This window comes from Corythoichthys intestinalis, chromosome 1, assembly GCF_030265065.1.
Source record: "Corythoichthys intestinalis isolate RoL2023-P3 chromosome 1, ASM3026506v1, whole genome shotgun sequence".
In the NCBI taxonomy this organism is placed as follows: domain Eukaryota; kingdom Metazoa; phylum Chordata; class Actinopteri; order Syngnathiformes; family Syngnathidae; genus Corythoichthys; species Corythoichthys intestinalis.
Window position 1 is genome coordinate 21984819 of NC_080395.1, and position 19244 is coordinate 22004062.

Consider the following 19244-nt stretch of genomic DNA (forward strand, 5'->3'; position numbering starts at 1 on the left):
TGTCAACAGTAGTGCTGCAATGATTATTCGATTAACTCGAGTAATTCGAGTAGAAAAAAGCTTCGAATCAAATTTTGCTGCTTCGAGTATTGGTTTAATTAGAGTGGCATTGTAATGGTTTCTTTTGAAAGTGTATACATTTAGTTTATTGATTTGGGTGGATACACTGCCTCCTAGTTACATCACTGAATATGACATAACTCATTGAACATGGCGGAATCCAGCTGCTCCCTGTTAAGATCAACATAAGGTATGTTTTTGTTTGAGTTAATATGTTTTTTTATAGGTACATTTAGCTGTTTTTTTTGGGGGGGGGGGGGTTTGAATGATTCCTTCAAAGCATTGTAAAAAACAATGTTAGCATTTTAGATAATTTAAGCTAGTGGACTTTTGCTATGCAAGTTAGCCAATTGTTCTTTTGTTGTACTTAGAACCTCATTTATTAATTTTCTTATACCTTTTGAGGCTAAGCTTAGGTATTTTTAATTATCTTTAATAGGGCTGTCAAAATTATCGCGTTAACGGGCGGGAATTAACTTTTTTAATTAATCACGTTAAAATATCTGACGCAATTATCGCACATGCCCCGCTCAAACAGATTAAAATGACAGCACTATGCAAAGCCAACTTGTTACTTGTGTTTTTTGGAGTTTTGTCACCCTCTGCTGGCGCTTGGGTGTGACTGAATTTTATGGGTTTAAGCACCCATGAGCATTGTGTAATTATTGACATCAACAATGGCGGGCTACTAGTTTATTTTTTGAATGAAAATTTTACAAATTTTCTTCAAACGAAAACAATAAGAGGGGTTTTAACATAAAATTTCTAAAACTTGTACTAACATTTATCTTTTAAGAACTACAAGTCTTTCTATCAATGGATCGCTTTAACAGAATGTTAATAATGTTAATGCCATCTTGTTGATTTATTGTTATAATAAACAAATACAGTACTTATTTACCGTATGTTGAATGTATATATCCATCATGTGTCTTATCTTTCCATTCCAACAATAATTTACGGAAAAATATGGCATATTTTATAGATGTTTGAATTGCGATTAATTACGATTACTTATGATTAATTAATTTTTAAGCTGTAATTTACTCGATTAAAAATTTTAATCGTTTGACAGCCCTAATTTTTAAATGAAATTGCAATTCTGCATAGTTTGACGAAATAGCAGGGAATTTTATTTTGTATTCACATTTAATGCTCTTTTGAAAGTACAATCTCCTAAAATTAATACTGCAACGCATTAAATGTCTCTAATCCGATTGCTCGATCATTCGAACTAACTAGTTCAGTGGTCCCCAACCATTTTTTGCACCACAGACTGGGAATGTGTGACAGAAAATGACAGGAAACAAATCGAGGCTTAAAACGAATATTAAGTGCAGGGAAAATGTCACTCACCATACGCTGAATCAACCTTTTTTTTTTTTTTTTTTTTTTTTAAAGCGGCCTGTTCTAAAACTTGTCATCAAATATCTGTGGTCGCAAACATAATGAGTTCTTCTCCAATCGTGAAAGGTTTCTTAGCTTTGGCAATTCGGTTCGCCATGAGGTATGATGCTCTCAGTGCATTCGCTTTTGTTGCCTCGTTTGCTAGCTTTTAGCCACGTATTATGCAGAATGGACTTGGTTGTAGGCTCCTGTTCAGGCTCAGCAGGTGGCCTTTTCCCCGTAAAAAAGCTGTCCAAAGAACTCGCCGCCCGCAGCACACAGTCAACAGCAGCTAAAGTTACTGTTTACATTGACTGGTGCTGGGCTGCTATAGGTGTGCAAACACTCTAGTAATTGCGGCCAACCACTAGATGGCGACCTGTACAAATAAGTTGACAGGGATATTTATGTGTCAAGAGCCACAAGCCAGATTGCAGTCGTTAATAAATTATTTATTTCTATGTGGCCCGGTAGCAAATGCCAGTCCGCGGCCTGGTGGTTGGGGACCACTGAACTAGTTGATAGATTAATTGACTACTAAAATAATCGAGAGCTGCAGCCCTAGTCAACAGCACTGTAATGATGATAATCGAGTGGGAACCACTTGTTACCTCACGATACGATACGATTTGCAATACAAAGCTCACGATAACGATGATCTGACGATATGGCGATACAATGATTATCGATACATTGCTCAGGAAATCATTCTAGGATGTTCTACAAACAACTAATAAACAGAAAAACAAGTTTCTACTGTGAATTGAAATGAGTTTATCACTAGTAGACGTCCAATCCATTTGAACTGGGAGGGTGGCAGCGAATGAACATTTGTTCATTCGCTGCCATCCCTCCCACTTCAAACGGATTGAACGTCAATGGCCGTCAGTGGCAGCCAATGCCAGGCAATGAGGTCATTTTGAGCCATTTAAGGTCATTTACCTGTTGATTTTCAGTTACTTCCTGTTGATTTTGGGGTATTTCATGGGTCACTTCCTTTTTATTTTGAGTTACAGAACAGGAAGTGACCTGGGAATCACCCGAATGAATAGGCAGTGACTCAAACTCAACAGAAAATCACCTGTAAATGCCCTAAAATGAACTGCAAGTGACCTGTAAATGCCCCGCAAATCGGACAGAATGACTGCGAATGCTCTGGTTTCGAATTAGTGCTGCAACGATTTATCGATTAACTCGAGTATTCGATTAGAAAATAAGATTCAAATAAAATTTTGCTGCTTCGAGTATTCCTTTAATTAAAGTGGTGTTGCAATGGTTTGTTTTGAAAGTATTTGCATTTATTTTTATTGATTTGGGTGGATACATGGCCCTCTAGACTGCCTCATTTCACGTGGCTGAATCCATCTGCTCCCTGTTAAGACCAGCATAAGCTAAGTTTTCGTTTGAGCTAACGATTTTTTGGAATGCATTCGTAATTTAATTTAAAGGTATATTTAGCCATTTTTGTGGGAATATGCGTCTGAGCCATTTGTTAAGAGCATTGTAAAAAAGCTTTAGCATTTTATAGCATTTAAGCTAGTGGACTTTTGCGATGTAAGTTAGCCAATTGTTCTTTTGTTGTACATAGATCCTCTTTCTTTTCACATATCGTGTGAGGCTCAGCTCAGGTATTTTTGAGTTTTTATGTTCCTTATCCGATTTCTCGGTTATTCAAACTAAATAGTTCATCGATTAATCGACTACTAAAATAATCGATAGCTGCAGCCCTATTTCAAATGAACGAACGTTCCCAGTCGAAATGGATTGGGCGTCGAGCACGGTCAATGGCAGCCTTACAGTTACCGAGACACTCTTATGGTTGAAGATTTTGGTAGCAACTTGTTGGTCCTTTTTTTTTTTTTTTTTTTTAATTAAACTTTGGCACCTTTTTAAAACGTTATCGCGATTCTTGGCAGGAGCATATCGATAACCTTTTGGGATACAAAGTATCACGATATATCACCATTTCGATATTTTGTCACACCCCTAGTCGAGTTACTTGATGACATAACTGATATTTTTTCTGTTGGTAACGTCCTGCACACATGCACTTCCCCAACTGGTTCCTGGTCAGCAAACCCGAGTAAACTATGCAAAACATTGAGAGAAAAGGCTACCTTAAAGTGTTTGTGGTAAGGAATTAGGAGTCACAGTATTAGTCTGCTTATAACTTTTAAGGACTTAATCATAATAAACATTCAAAATCTTAATAAAGTGCGTAATCTCTTGATGAAGCATTAAAACAACGACAAGTGTCCTTGCTTTCAGCATCTAGTCATAAATAGCCTGGCCGGTATCGCAGCGAATCAATGTGATGCTAATAGGCCCAGCTAGCACGTGAGCGAGTGGTTGCATGTAGCTTGCCCTCTCAAGAAAACTGACACTATTGTTCCAGCTCCCTGTGGCCGGCATAACATTACGCCCCCCTCAGTTCGCCTCCCCCACGTCACCAGCTAACGTTGCGGCTAAAAAGGAACTCGTGGAATGGAGTCATGTGAACACACTGGAACACTGCCATATTTACAGTTCTCCCGAGTGACAGTAAAATGTTCTTCGTGTCATCCCTTGATACCTTCTGCTAAATATACCCAGACTTTAGTTCCACAAGTACTGATGTTGTCTCCATCACAGAAAATCAGAGTTGGCCCAAGACAGCTGTGTTTTCTGTGCTAGTATTCTAGTGTGTGCACTGTGCATGTTGTTAAGTGTGTATTCATGTTTTTTTTATTTGTTTTTGTGTGTGTGCATGCGTGCGTGCATGTGTGTTTTACTCGTGTATGAAATTTAAAACTCATAGATGATAATTTAAAGAGGGTTCATTTAATTTTACAGTGGGGCAACCACAATTAATAAACAACAAATTGATTATCATATAATCGTAGTATAATAATAGCATTTTGACAATCGATTAATCGTTTTGAAACAGTGCTTTTCTAAAAATTGTCTAAACTTCCTTTCTTTCAGCCTCTTAATAATATTGCCTTGTTTTGTAGTTTTTATGTATATTTCGTTTAAAAAAACATGAAAAATGCAGTAAACAGTAAAAAAAAAAAAAAAAAAAGTTACGACGCTGTCTCATCCTACATTTTGTTTCCAGTCTTTTTTAAAAAATTTTTGTCGCACAAACAGTACCTAATTGTACCTTTCAGTATCTTATTTTTTACTTTACTTTATTAATATGAATTGTTCTGTCCTCACTAAAAGTGAAGTTGTTCAGCTTGACAGACAGCAAACAAAGTAATTGTGCTTTTTGAAACGTTTTACTTCCTTCACTTTTGACAATTTGTAAAGCTGTAACACGCATATGTACACATCTGTTCAAAACACACATATTAACAATAAAACACTCAACACAAAAGATTGGTGTTCAAACGTCCATCTAGTCTAATCAATATTAGGGCTGCAGCTATCGAATATTTTAGTAATCAAGTATTCGACCAATAATTATATCGATTAATCGAGTAATCAGATGAAACATTTTTTTTTTAGTTACACCTAATATTGAACCATTTTCAGACTATAAATGTCTTTATTTTCGATGTACATTGTTGAAAACAGCACACAATTGCATCTCAGATGTGAGTCCTGATAGGATTTTGAGTTTTTGCAGTGTTCAAAATAAATGTATGATACCTGCTGTATTGGAGCACATGAGCTACCAGTACTACTAAGTGTTTTATTAAGCAATGACTAATGAGCTAAAATTGACAGTTAGCTTTGTTATGTTTTTACTTTACACCTTCATCACTCTACGGCACTGTTTTTTACAGATTAAATAAAGCTAGGGCTGCATCTATCGATTATTTTAGTAGTCGATCAATCGATGAACTAGTTAGTTCGAATAATCAAGTAATCGGATAAGGAACATGAAAAATTAAAAAATCTGAACTCAGCCTCAAACAGTATAAAAACGTAAATAAATGAGGATCTATGTACAACAAAAGAAAAATTGGCTAATTTACATAGACTAAGTCCGCTAACTTAAATGCTATAAAATGCTAACATTTTTTTTACAATGCCCTTAACAAATGGTTCAGACACATATTGCCGCAAAAACAGCTAAATATACCTAGAAACTAAATTACGAATGCATTAAAAAAAAAAAAAAAAAAAAAAAACTAGCTCAAAGAAAAGCTTATGTTGGTCTTAACAGGGAGCAGCTAGATTCACCCATGTGAAATGAAAGACAAAAGACAAAGGACAGTGTATCCACCCAAATCAATAAAACTAAATGCAAACACTTTTAAATAAACCAGTACAACGCCAATTTAATTACACAAATACTTGAAACAGCAAAATTTAATTTGAATCTTTTTTTCCAAATCGATTACTCAGGTTTATTGATTAATCGTTGCAGCACTAATTAATATAATTTAGTAGATTAAATTAGCCTAATTTGCGTCAAAAAAGTCAGCTATCTTAAATGCTACTAACGTATTTACAATTCTCCTATAGCAAACCACTCACACGCTGTAGCTCTATACCTACGGCAACATACAGCCTTATGTGGGCCAAACCAAAGCGCAGCTATCCTTTATCCATGTGAGACGTCTGAGTGCTCCTGTATGGAAGCATTATTGAACAACAGTCCAGCCATACCCAACGCTGCCACCAGAGAGCAGTGTACCCTCCACCATTAAACAAAATACAATACTTTTGGACTTTTGGATAGTTATTTTGAATTTTCAAAAGGCTAATTATGCGGAAATGTGGGTTACTTCGCCAGCGTAGGAACGGAACTTGTTCGTAACCTGGGGACTACAGTCCCTGACAAAAGTCTTGTCGCTTATCCATTTTGTAGAAACAATCGCTAATAATAACCTGACTTTTAATTATTCAATTGGTTTCAGAAATGGCTCATATTAAAGCTAAGACCCTCCCAAATTATGTGGAATGTACAAAAATATATTTGTTTCACTGAAAAAAGATTTATCATTTAATGAAGACATCAAGGTCAAATTTATGCAAGACAAAAGTTTTGTCGCCTACCGAAAGTAGTGTGAAAATTGAACAAAAATTTGACTTCAAATACAAAAATATGTTACATAACACCAGCGAATTAAGTAGTGGTGCTGTGGGATCCAAATTTAATATTTTGTATGACTTCCATGGGCTTGAAGGACTGCATCCATGCGGTTTGGCAAGGATTCATACAATTTATTGATGAAGTCATCAGGAAAAAGCAGTCTTGCATACCTCCCAGAGTTCATCAACATTCTTGGGTTTCGTCTTCCATGCTTCCTCTTTCATCCTACCCCAGAAATCCTCAATGATGTTCATGTCTGGTGACTGGGCTGGCCAGTCCTGGAGGATCTTGATGTTCTTTGCCTTGAGGAACTTCAATGTAGAGAGTGAAGTATGTGATGGAGCACCATCCTGTTGCAGAATCTGTCCCTTTTTATGGGTAGGAATGTAAGAGGCAGCTAAGATTTGTTGATAATTCAGACTATTTATGTTGCCTTCCACCCTTTCATATGAGCCATTTCTGAAACCAATTGAATAATTAAAAGTAAGGTTGTTAGCAAATGTTTCTATAATGGATAAGGGACAAGACTTTTGTCAGGGACTTTACCTGTATTCTAAAAAAAAGAAAGTAAGAAACAGAAAAAAAAATCATAACCATATTTTTTTATTAAAAAATAGATGAATAAGATATTTGCAAACATATTTTCTTTCTTCGAAAACAACGAAACAGTTACTTATTTACAATACTGTTTCTCAGTGCATAATTTTTGTTTGCAATGCACATTTCCAGCTAAAATCTTAAGCCCATATAATGCTAATCAACCTGTAATTTATATGAGCCAAATAGTCGACTAATCACAAAACGGGTGATTGACTATCAAGATAATAATTTGTGGCCTATTTTACACTTGAATAAATGAAAAGTTCAGACAATAATTAGTAGTTTTTACTAGAGATGTCCCGATCGATCGGCATCCCGATCGATCTGGTCTGATCACGTCATTTTCAAAGTATTGGAATCGGCAAAAAAATATCGGCCATGCCTTTTTTTAACATATATATATATATATTTAAATTAAATCGTTTTCTAATTGTATTTAACGTTACAGACATAATATGTTACACTCATCCAGAGTCTTTAGTTTAGGCTTGAAGTAGGGTCAGGGCCGGCCCAAGCCATTTAGGGGCCCTAAGCAAAATGATGCAAAGGGGCCTATATTTTTGGCCCACCATTTCGTCACAGTGTACTGTGAGACCCATATATGCAATCCAAGCCATACGTCCATATTTTGTATATTAATCAGATTTTGTTGCACTGCATACTTCAAACTTCTCACCCCAAATGATTGTACAGTACTTACAGTAGATAGCGCCAAACCTTTTTCTAAAAGAGGAAAGAAAGAAGTTAAGGAAGAACCCTGGGTAGGATTATCAAATTTATCCCGTTAACGGCGGTAATTATTATTTTTTTTTTTTTTACAAATTTATCACGTTACAATATTTAACGCAATTAACGCATGCGCTGGACGACCCACTCACGCATTGTCGCATTCAATCTGTAATGGTGCCTTCGTACCTATATATAGAGCTAAAAGGCAGCGTAAAATGAGCAGAGTGAATTTTGGCAGCCTTTGGAGGATTTTTTAAATTGGCTAAAGCCTTACAATCCCTCTCCCTAGAGTTAGAAATATTATGGGAAGCAATGTGAGGAAGAAAGGTAGGAATTGATGTTTTTCTTAACACCCTATGTTATTTCCCAACGCAGAGAAGATATATCAATTGGTACCACTACGCACAGTCATGGGTGCACTTCCCATCATGCATTTGGGCACAACAGTTAAATGGCTACAGTATCTTTTACTGAAAGCTCAACAAATACACTAGATGGCAATATACAAAGTCACATTTATCCTTTAAGAATTACAAGTCTTTCTATCGTGGATCCCTCTCACAGAAAGAATGTTAATAATGTAAATGCCATCTTGAGGATTTATTGTCATAATAAACAAATACAGTACTTAAGTACTGTATGTTGAATGTATATATTCGTACGAGTTTTATTCATTTTTTTCTTAATGCATTGCCAAAATGTATATGATCGGGAAAAAATATCGGCAATGATTGGAAATGAATCATGAGCAAAAAAAAAAAAAAAAGCAATCAGATTGGGAAATATCGGGATCGGCAGATACTCAAACTAAAACGATCGGGATCGGATCAGGAGCAAAAAAAACATGATCGGAACAACCCTAGTTTTTACACTTTCCTGTTTTCACACTTTTGGGTCAGGAACAATCCTTAAAACATCATCTGTAAGATTCATAAACTTCTTTTCCCCGATGGCCACAGTTTGAACCCTGGATTAAATGATTTCTGTCATATTTCCATTCGGTCTCATTTTGCTAAAGTTCAGATCCGAACATGCAATGTGTGCTTTTACGCTGCAATAACATTGTCGGATATCCTCTTTCACACTCCAGTTTCGTTCACACACTGCATGATGGCATCTGAATAACAAGTCCATTTGCTTATGTTGGATCGGAATATGCTGCTTTATATATAGGCATAAATCAAAGTAAAGCAGCTCACCGAAATAACTGCAGCGTGCCAACGTCGAGTCTGGACGCACGCACACTCACACGCGCGCACATGCAGCACATACTGTAATGCAGTGTGTATGCAGTGTAACACGACCCTGAGGAAGCCATCTACTTCCTGCACTTATAGCATCCACCCGCTGATGTGCATAAACTACTGCAGGCGAAGTGCTCTCCAACCCACGAAGCGATCCACTCTCACTACAGAACGCGCGCATCTTCTTTCCAGTTCAACTTGATCCAGCCACGTAGGCAGGCACTGATGCAACAGTTTCCGCCCAAAAACCAAAGACGGGAGGGGGTGAAAAAATGAAATCCAGTTGTAACAGCATCCCACCAGAAAATGTCAGATTGTGCGTAAAAGATACTTTTGCGTAAATAGGACGCTGGTGGGAAGCGCTGGTTTGAGTCTCAAATGTGTGCAAGTGTAACTTTAACACCTCAAAGGTTTCGTTTTTCGCATTTGGAATGCGAACTAGTTGAAGTTGTAAAGGCAAAACTCACCGATGATGATTGCGCACGCGCTCAAAAGTCCAATTTCCTTTTTCAAAGTCACCCTGTCGTCGTCCTTTTTGCCCTTCTTCTTCCTCTTCGTCTTGTCCCCCATCGTCCACGGTGCCGCTCCACTTACAGCGGAGCCCCCGAGAGTGTCGACTTCCAAGAGAGTAGCCCCAAAGCCGCCGGAGGAGGACAGCCTTTATTAATATGACACACACACACACACACACACACACACACACACACAGGCACGCACCAGAACGCAGTAATGTGAAAGACTTGCGCATGCGCACCTCTCACCATTTTTCTTCCTCAGGTGGGTTGTGAGCGTCACGGGAATTTGGAATTTGCCACCCAAAATCTCACCTCACTGACTGGATTTACTTATTTTCAAGGGCGTAAATTTGGTCCTAATATTGGTACAGGGACGATATAAAAGCATAACCTGCATGTACACTTTTTGCTGGGGACGGGACATTAATAAGACCAAACATATTTGGTGAATTGGGGTCAGGGCTACATTTCTCACCAATATGAACCTAATTGATTGATAGGCTAAATGAATAATGCAAAATAAATCTGTATTGACCTATACTAACTTTCAAACTGCAAATTTATAACGTCTTAATCTGATATTTTTTGTTAAATCTAGTCCAAAAAAAATTCCATCTTTTTTTGAGTGTTAAAAGGCTAATTAACGGATGAATGGGTCAGATTCTTCCACTTACTTTAAGTAAATATTACTCATAGGTGGAGTTTGACTTTTGGGCCGGGGGGGCACAACATGTTAATGACCTCAAAACGCACTTACAAGAATATTTATAATAATAGGTTGAAAATGAGCGTTTTTTTGTTTCCCATCATTCTTGAGGGGAATTCTAAATCAGGCTGCTTAGGACAGCTATACTTTTCGCCAAGATCGTCATCCATTGAATATGGTACGCCCGTCGGTGTCGTGTCAATGTAGTTACCCCAGTCAAAATATTGTATCCCCTGGGCGGAGCCATATGGAGGTAGATTTGTGTCTTCATTATTCGATCAAAAAAATGTGTTTGAATGTAAAAATAAATTTGAAACTCGAAAAAATGCATTTGAAGGCTATTTTTTTGTTATTTTTTGGGGAGGGGATTGAAGTCCTTTTTTAAAATTTTTTTTTATTGAAGTAATGCTGTTTTGCGTTTCGGCCACATCTTGGCTAGGACATTTCTGTCTTTAAAATTCAATCAAAAAATAAGTTGCTTCAAACTAAAAATGTATATTTTCAAAAGAAAAATCACTTCAATCAAAAAGAAAATAATTCAATCATAAAAAAAAAGTTTTTGAATGCGAAAAAATATTTGAGGCTCAAATATTTGCATTTGAACACATTTAATTTTTAATGAAAAAAGTTTTGATTTTAGCAATCCTTTTTGTGTAGGGGCCATATGGGTAGGACATTGGTTTATAAATCATTAAATACCCCTAAATTATAAAAATATTTTTTTTTGTTCATTTCAGTTGTTTCCTTTAATGCTTTACAACTTATATATACACACACACATATATACACACACACACATATATACTGTAGATAGATAGATAGATAGATAGATAGATAGATAGATAGATAGATAGATAGATAGATAGATAGATAGATAGATAGATAGATAGATAGATAGATAGATAGATAGATAGATAGATAGATAGAGGAAAATCAATTACATGCAATAACACTTTTCGGCCACCAGGGGGGGCCTGGCCAAACTGACCACCCTTAAAGTCCGCTTATGATATTACTATTTGTTCATATTGAGCCCATACATCTAAAAGTTGTTCATTTTTCAACTGAATCATGAAAAAAATTATTTAAAATAAATGTTTTGAACAATATTCTTGAATTAAGAACATTTCTGACGAACACGATTTTCTTTTAAGATTAAATATACAAACTTTTTGCTTAAAATAAATCTGTTAAGCTTATTTTCAGCTAGCTGTTTTTCTTATTTCAAGAAATCTCAGTGAGTAAAATTGACTTGAAGCGCTGTAGCAGTAGCGAAATTAGTGGAGTGTTCCCCTCCTGCACAACATTGACGTCTTTTTACATTACTTACAGTGGCTGCTGCTGCAGAAAAAAACTTCTAATATCCCTCGTCTTTGAAGAGGGTGGGGGAGGCGGCATGTTGTATTTCTGTCGGGCAGTGAATGGGTGTGTGTGTGTTGGGGGGGGCAGTTCATCAGCCAATCAAACGTGCGTTTTAGGGGGGGAAATGGACTGGCACATTCAGCGAGTGAAAAGGGGTCAATGTAAGTCTGAACATAATAAAAGTACTGTAGTCCACTTAATAATGGTAGGATCAATTCTATAACTGAAGTCATTGTATAATGCAAATAAAGTTGCTTAAAAGTTGGTGGGGATAATTTGAGCATCCTGAAAAGTTGGTAGTGTTATGTCCCTACAGTCCCTATGCAAACCTACGCCCTTGCTTATTTTAATAATTATTTGAAATTGTTATTATGTTTGTAGCAGTGAAACGATGTACAGTACTCTGTTATATAATAATTCACTAATCATACCCAAATCAGAGTAAAGTTATAATAAGTTAATAAAATTACAAACTCATTTGACAGAAAGTGGGTTAGCGGTCAAGAGTTCAATTCCGGGCTCCAGCCTTCCTGTGTGGAGTTCACATGTTCTCTCCATGCCTGCATGCAGTTTTTTTGTTCTCCAGCTTCCTCCCACATCCCAAAAACATGCAGGGGTGATTGAACACTAAATTCTCTGTAGGTGTGAAATGTGGTTTGTCTATATACTCTGTTGGCCAAAAGTATTGGCACCCCTGCAATTCTGTCAGATAATTGCTCAATTTCTTCCAGAAAATGATTGCAATTACAAATGCTTTGGTTTTAATATCTTTATTTATTTTGCTTGCAATGAAAAAACACAAAAGAAAATGGAATTTTTTAAAGCATAATTATTTTACACAAAACTCCAAAAATGGGCCGGACAAAAGTATTGGCATCCTTTGAAAAATCATGTGATGCTTCTCTAATTTGTGTAATTAACAGCACCTGTTACTTACCTGTGGCACATAACAGGTGGTGACAATAACTAAATCACGTTTGCAGCCAGTTAAAATGGATTCAAGTTGACTCATCCTCTGTCCTATGCCCTTGTATGTATCACATTGAGCATAGAGAAAAGAAAGAAAACCAACGAACTGTCTGAGGACTTGAGAAGCAAAATTGTGAGGAAGCATGGGCAATCTCAAGGCTACAAATCCGTCTCCAAAGACTTGAATGTTTCAACGAAAGATTGTGCGGGTGGTGGATAAATAACCTCGACTAACATCCAAACAAGTTCAAGCTGTCCTGCAGTCAGATTGTCAACCCGTACTATTCGTCGGTGTCTTAATGAAAAGGGGCTCTATGGTGGGATACCCAGGAAGACCCCACTTCTGACCCAGAGACATAAAAAAGCCAAGCTGGAGTTTGCCAAAATTTACCTGAGAAAGCCAAAAAATGTTTTGGAAGAATGTTCTCTGTCAGATGAGACAAAAGTACAGCTTTTTGGGAAAGCACATCAACATAGAATTTACAGGGGGAAAAAACAAGGCCTTCAAATAAAAGAACACGTTCCCCAAGGTCAAACATGGCAGAGGTTCCCTGATGTTTTGGGGTTGCTTTGCTGACTCTGGCACTGGACTGCTTGACCGTGTGCATTGCATTATGAAGTCTGAAAACTACCAACATTATAATAAACATTTTTCTTAAGACCACTCAACACTGTCTCACTAAATAAAGAAACATAACTGAAATTTTTTCTTAGGGTAGGACAAAAATGAATAAAAATGCAGCCTTCCTTAAGGTAAAACACAACTGTTTTTGTCCACAAGCACAGGTAAACTCAACAGAAAAGGAAAACCTTTTTTTTTTTTTTTTTACCTTGACTATGATTAATGTACAGTGTATCACAAAAGTGAGTACACCCCTCGCATTTCTGCAGATATTTAAGTATATCTTTTCATGGGACAAGTAGTCTGTGTGCAGTTTATATAATAGAGTTCATTTATTTTCCCCTCAGAATAACTCAAAATATAGCCATTAATATCTAAACCCCTGGCAACAAAAGTGAGTACACCCCTTAGAAACTATGTACATCCCTAAATGTCCAAATTGAGTACTGCTTGTCATTTTCCCTCCAAAATGTCATGTGACTCATTACAGGAGTGCTGTCAGCATTGCTGCAGAGATTGAATAGGTGGTTGGTCAGCCTGTTAGTGCTCAGACCATACACCACACTCTACATCAAATTGGTGTGCATGGCTGTCACCCCAGGAGGAAGCCTCTTCTGAAGATGGTACACAAGAAAGCCCGCAACAGTTTGCTGAAGACAGGTCAACAAAGCACATGGATTACTGGAACCATGTCCTATGGTCTGATGAGACGGGCGGGCTTTCTTGTGTACCGTCTTCAGAGGAGGCTTCCTCCTGGGGTGACAGCCATGCACACCAATTTGATGTATAGTCTGAGCACTAACAGGCTGACCCCCCACCTCTTCAATCTCTGCAGCAATGCTGACAGCACTCCTGTAACGAGTCACATGACATTGACAAGCAGTACTCAGTTTCGACATTTAGGGATGTACGTAGTTTCCAAGGGGTGTAGTCTTGTTGCCAGCGGTTTAGATATTAATGGCTATATTTTGAGTTATTTTGAGGGGAAAATAAATTAACTCTATATATATAAGCTGCACACAGACTACTTTTCATTGTGTCAAAGTGTCATTTTGTCAGTGTTGTCCCATGAAAAGATATACTTAAATATCTGCAGAAATGCAAGGGGTGTTTTCACTTTTGTGATACACTGTATGATTATCTGGAAGAAAAAAAATGTCAGCATAGGCTGCAAATAAAAATATTTTTAAATAAATAATGTAGAAAATAAGTGCAAGTAATCAGCCAATCAAACGTGAGTTTGAGGGGGGGAAATGGTCCGACAGATTCAGCAATTGAAAAGGGGTCAAGTCTGAACACATTGAAAATAATTCACTTTATAATGGTAAGGTTAATTCTATCCTTATAACATATGGGGAGACAATCTAAATTACCTATACTGTATAACTGAACGCATTATGCAATGAGGTTGCATAGGTATCATCCCTATGCAAACGTACGCCTTTGGTAAAAATATATCTTGAGTGTAGCTTTGGATTAAAGCGAGCTAGGATTGCATAAATAGTTTATTGAGTCTCCTAAATTGACCCTGACACGTTCACATAACAACACCAACAAAACTTGAACACACTCACAACATCTGACACTTTATACTTTGATAGACAACATGCTGCTACTTCATAGGCAAACAAGAAGTCATTTGCTTTAATTTGCGTAGCTGTCAAAAATATTCACTGTGCTTTGCACATAGTAGACATTGTTTGATGCAGCTCCATTCCATGATGGCTTAAATGAAACTTCAGCCTCTAAATTCATTATGAAGCACCCCCAAAAGAAACACAAATGGGGGTGGGGGCTAGGGGTCACATTTACATTGGAATCTCTTAAATGTCTTCCAAAAATTACAAAATTCATTATCTGTACTGCTTATTGCAACTGGGTAGAGGGGTGCTGGAGCCAACTTTAGCTGACCAGGGGTAGGTATTAGGGTGCTAGAAATGTAGTAAATTATCTCTTTTTGCTCCAAAACGTTTCTTATTTTCTTTGAAAAGACATTCGATTTACTGCAACAGAAAAATCATTTAGGACCCATTAGACTCTAGTGATTATTAATTTTTCATAATTCATCAATACTGTAGACAGGGGACAGTCTCTCTCAGAGGGCGCTGGAAGTCACTCACAGCAGGGGGTGCTGAGGATCTTATTTTATTTTTCCCATCCAAAAAGAGCCGTTTCCGTCCAAATTTGTTATGCTCGCTCGGCCTGCACAATATATCGTTTAAACGTCACTGTTGCGATGTGCACATTCGTAAAAGTCAAATCGCAGGATGTGTGACTATTACTTTATTTTTTTGAACACGTAAACTTTTGGTTTGCTTCATGAAAGCAGCAAGCTCAGCATGTGCTGAGACATGGCTACGCCTTTTATATACAGTACTCTTCGTCACTCACAGATGGTATGACAGGAACACAATCATATATCATGGTTTTGCAATTTTAGGGGAATTTTTCTTAAATGAATGAATAAATAAATTAATTAATTAGGGCTGTCAAAATTATCGCGTTAACGGGCGGTAATTAATTTTTTTGATTAATCACGTTAAAATATTTGACGCAATTAACGCACATGCCCTGCTCAAACAGATTAAAATGACAGAACAGTTTCATGTCCACTTGTTACTTGTATTTTTTGTCTCCCTCTGCTGGCGCTTTGGTGCGACTGAATTTATGGCTTTAAGCACCATAATGTAATGTAATTATTGACATCAACAATGGCGAGCTACTAGTTTATTTTTTGATTGAAATTTTTACAATTTTATCAAAATGAAAACATTAAGAGAGGTTTTAATATAAAATTTCTATAACTTGTACTAACATTTATCTTTTAAGAACTACAAGTCTTTCTTACGGATCAGTTTAACAGAAAGAATGTTAATAATGTTAATGCCATCTTGTTGATTTATTGTTATAATGAACAAATACAGTATGTATGTTGAATGTATATATCCGTCTTGTGTCTTATCTTTCCATTCCAACAATAATTTACAGCAAAATATGGCATATTTTATAAATGGTTTGAATTGCGATTAATTATAATTAATTAATTTTTAAGCTGTGATTAACTTGATTAAAAATTTTAATCGTTTGACAGCCCTAAAATAAATAAATACAATTAAAGTAAACTGAAACCCGTTTAATCTTTAATGCAACAATAAAAAAAAAAATACAGAATCTAAGAAAACATTTTTATCATGAAGAATATGACAAATTGCTTGAAGAATATGAAATAAAGAAATAAATTAAGAATACATGGAGAAATGAGAAAAACATGGCACACAATCCATTAAAACACTGAATGCAGTACACTGATATATAAACATGGTGAGTTAACCAAAGTGTTCCCAAACAGAGCTATTCGAGTCATCTGGTTATTTTATTTTTCTAGTTTTGATATCACAATACATATCTCAATATATCGCAAACCCTTAAAAAGTCGCAATGTAAGTTTTCGCAAATATCATTCTTCCCTAATGCTTTTCTCCATACAAGGCGTGCACAATGTTAGTGCACACGCACGCTGGACAGTTTACGTCTAACTAATAGGCTACTACAAAGACAGTGTGCTATTTTACCTACAGTGTGTGTTGGAGTTTTTGTATTGGCAATGAAAGCGCCCTTGTATTATGATGCAAAACCCCACAGTTAGACGGCGCAATGACACAAAAACATATTTGAAAACTAAAAGGTCCAATAAACTTCGGTTTAACACCCAATTTTCACAACACTCAAAGATATTGCACACGAATATCCAACAGCGCTCTGCACAGCGGTAGCTCAAGAGCAACAACAAACAATAATATGGCTACAATGCATGCTTTTTGATATTCTCCGCGGTCTAAATCTGCAGCTGACTTTTCCTCACTGGGAAAATTTTTTAAACTATCATAATCGTCTTCATTATCAAACTCGAATTGAATTTTAGAAAATTTTGCTGTTTTTGCGCCATGTTAATGCCTCCTCTGTCAACAGTCAACTTTTCCGTTCCAATAGTGCCTTATCCAACGTGACCTGGTAGCAAGTAAGGTGTCATGTGGTGACCGTGTTGTTTAAAACAAAACAAAAAAAACGTTTTCAAACATATGTATTTAATCCCCGAAGTTAAATATGCTATTGTTTGATTAGTTAAAAATAAATCAAAAACTAAAGATGCACCGACACCAGTATCGGCGCGTATCAACAAAGAGGGCGCCGATACCATTTACCGGTCCGGTATTATAACATTTGATCGCAGCCGTTTTTTCTCCCGACGCTCACTATACTCTCTGTTGTGTGATGACACGTGATAACTTTGCATGCCAAGCAGCTATCACTATTGGCCTGTTCCAGACCAATGAGAGCGGGCCAATAGCCACTCTTAACCAATGCCGGGGCAGCTTTTTCATATGGAGGAAAAACAAACCAGGAGAAGAAATGTCAGCGTTCTGGAAATATTTCAGCATAGAAACTCCGTCGAGTACAATGGCTGCATGCAACATTTGCGAAATGAACATTTCGAGAGTTGGAGTTAAATCGGCCAGTTTCAATACCTCGAACCGTATAAAACATTTGAAGAAACGTGAACGAACACAAAGAGTTTGAGGCTAAAACACCAGCAACTGCTACAAAGAGAAAGGGGGCTGGACCGCAGCAACAAAAGGTCAGTATGTACGCAGTACGTACTACAGTATGTCATTCTGGTGTGATCATATTTTGATTTTCAAAATGAGGACATAAATAACAGACATTAATACCGTATTTTGGGACTATAAGTCGCACCAACCATAATATGCCCAGTGAAGAGGGAAAAAAAATACTGTATATAAGTCTGTCAAACATTAGACCACTCAAACAAGCAATCAAGCAGCCTAGGTGTGAAGATGGGGTTCACTCTGGATATCTGCAATCAGCATCTTGAATATTTTGTCTGGCCAATTTTTCGAGTTTTGTGTAAAATGATAATGATTTTTTTTTTTCTCTTTTGTATTTTTTCATTGCAAGATAAATGAAGATATTACTACCAAAACATTTGTAATTGCAATCATTTTCTGGGAGAAATTGAGCATTATCTGACAGAATTGCAGTGGTGCCAATACTTTTGGCCAGCCGTGTAGGCAAACTGCAGCTTTTGAAAGATGTAAAAAGGTTGTCCGCCAGATTGCTTGCCTAAGCGGCCCACTGTCCGACAAGCAACTACTGTTTTGTCCAACTATTCGGAAGAAGGAAAGAAAATGACCTCTAAAGGTGTTCATTGCCTCAGACAACCACCCAATAGCACCTTTCTGTCTCCATACAGTTTACACACACATACAGTATATGTGAGACATCCTGTAAGTCTGACCACAGTATGGTTCCATGCATGAAGTTAAAAAAAATAAATAAATAAATAAACCTGACTAGTATGTTCCATTTGGTTTACACAGAGGATGATAAAACTGGAAGAGTTGAAGGGACAAGTAAACACTTAAAAAGAAAAGTCACATCCTGTCAGTTTGGTCTATTTTATGGTGGCTTTTTCACCAAAACCTGTCTTCTGGGCTTGAAAGTGACAACAGGCCAGCTAGAATAACACCAGTTTACCCTTCCCCCATCAATCAAGGCACCCCTGCCCTGCAAACACTCAAGATGCCAATTGGAGCAATCCAACCCTGTGATTTTGTGAGTGTGAATAGGAATGACTAAGGAGGACCATAGTGCTCACAAAAGATATGCTGATTAGGGTCAGATGATCCTTCTCTGGTTACAAAAGTTTTTTGTATCAACTGATCCACCCTTGGTAGTTCTAGTGTTAAAATGGTCCACTTCTATATACTTGTCCTGTTAAGACCGTCAGGTTAATGCTTACTCGAGTCGGAAAAACATGAAAAAAAATCGGATTCGTGCATTAAGACCTGCTGTATGAACCTAGCCAGAGAGAGACAGGATGCTGTGGTCAATTATTAATACTTATAATTTCATGAAAGTCGCACTGTTTGACCTTTGTGAGCCAAAACTCAGAAACCTACTATAAAACTTTTTTTCTACCCAACACAAGGGGGTGTTGCAGCAC

The 19244-nt window shown here is 37.0% G+C and overlaps 1 protein-coding gene across 1 annotated transcript in view; it reads right to left on the minus strand.

Annotated features, from left to right (window-relative positions):
* The window catches only part of slc7a10a (solute carrier family 7 member 10a), a 48619-nt gene extending 38890 nt beyond the window's left edge, over nt 1-9729 (minus strand). The window contains exon 1 of the mRNA XM_057848089.1: nt 9513-9729. Coding sequence (XP_057704072.1) covers nt 9513-9615 — 103 coding nt within the window. The 5' untranslated portion in view covers nt 9616-9729. The remainder of the gene's footprint in view (nt 1-9512) is intronic.
* Nucleotides 9730-19244: the final 9515 nt, after the last annotated feature.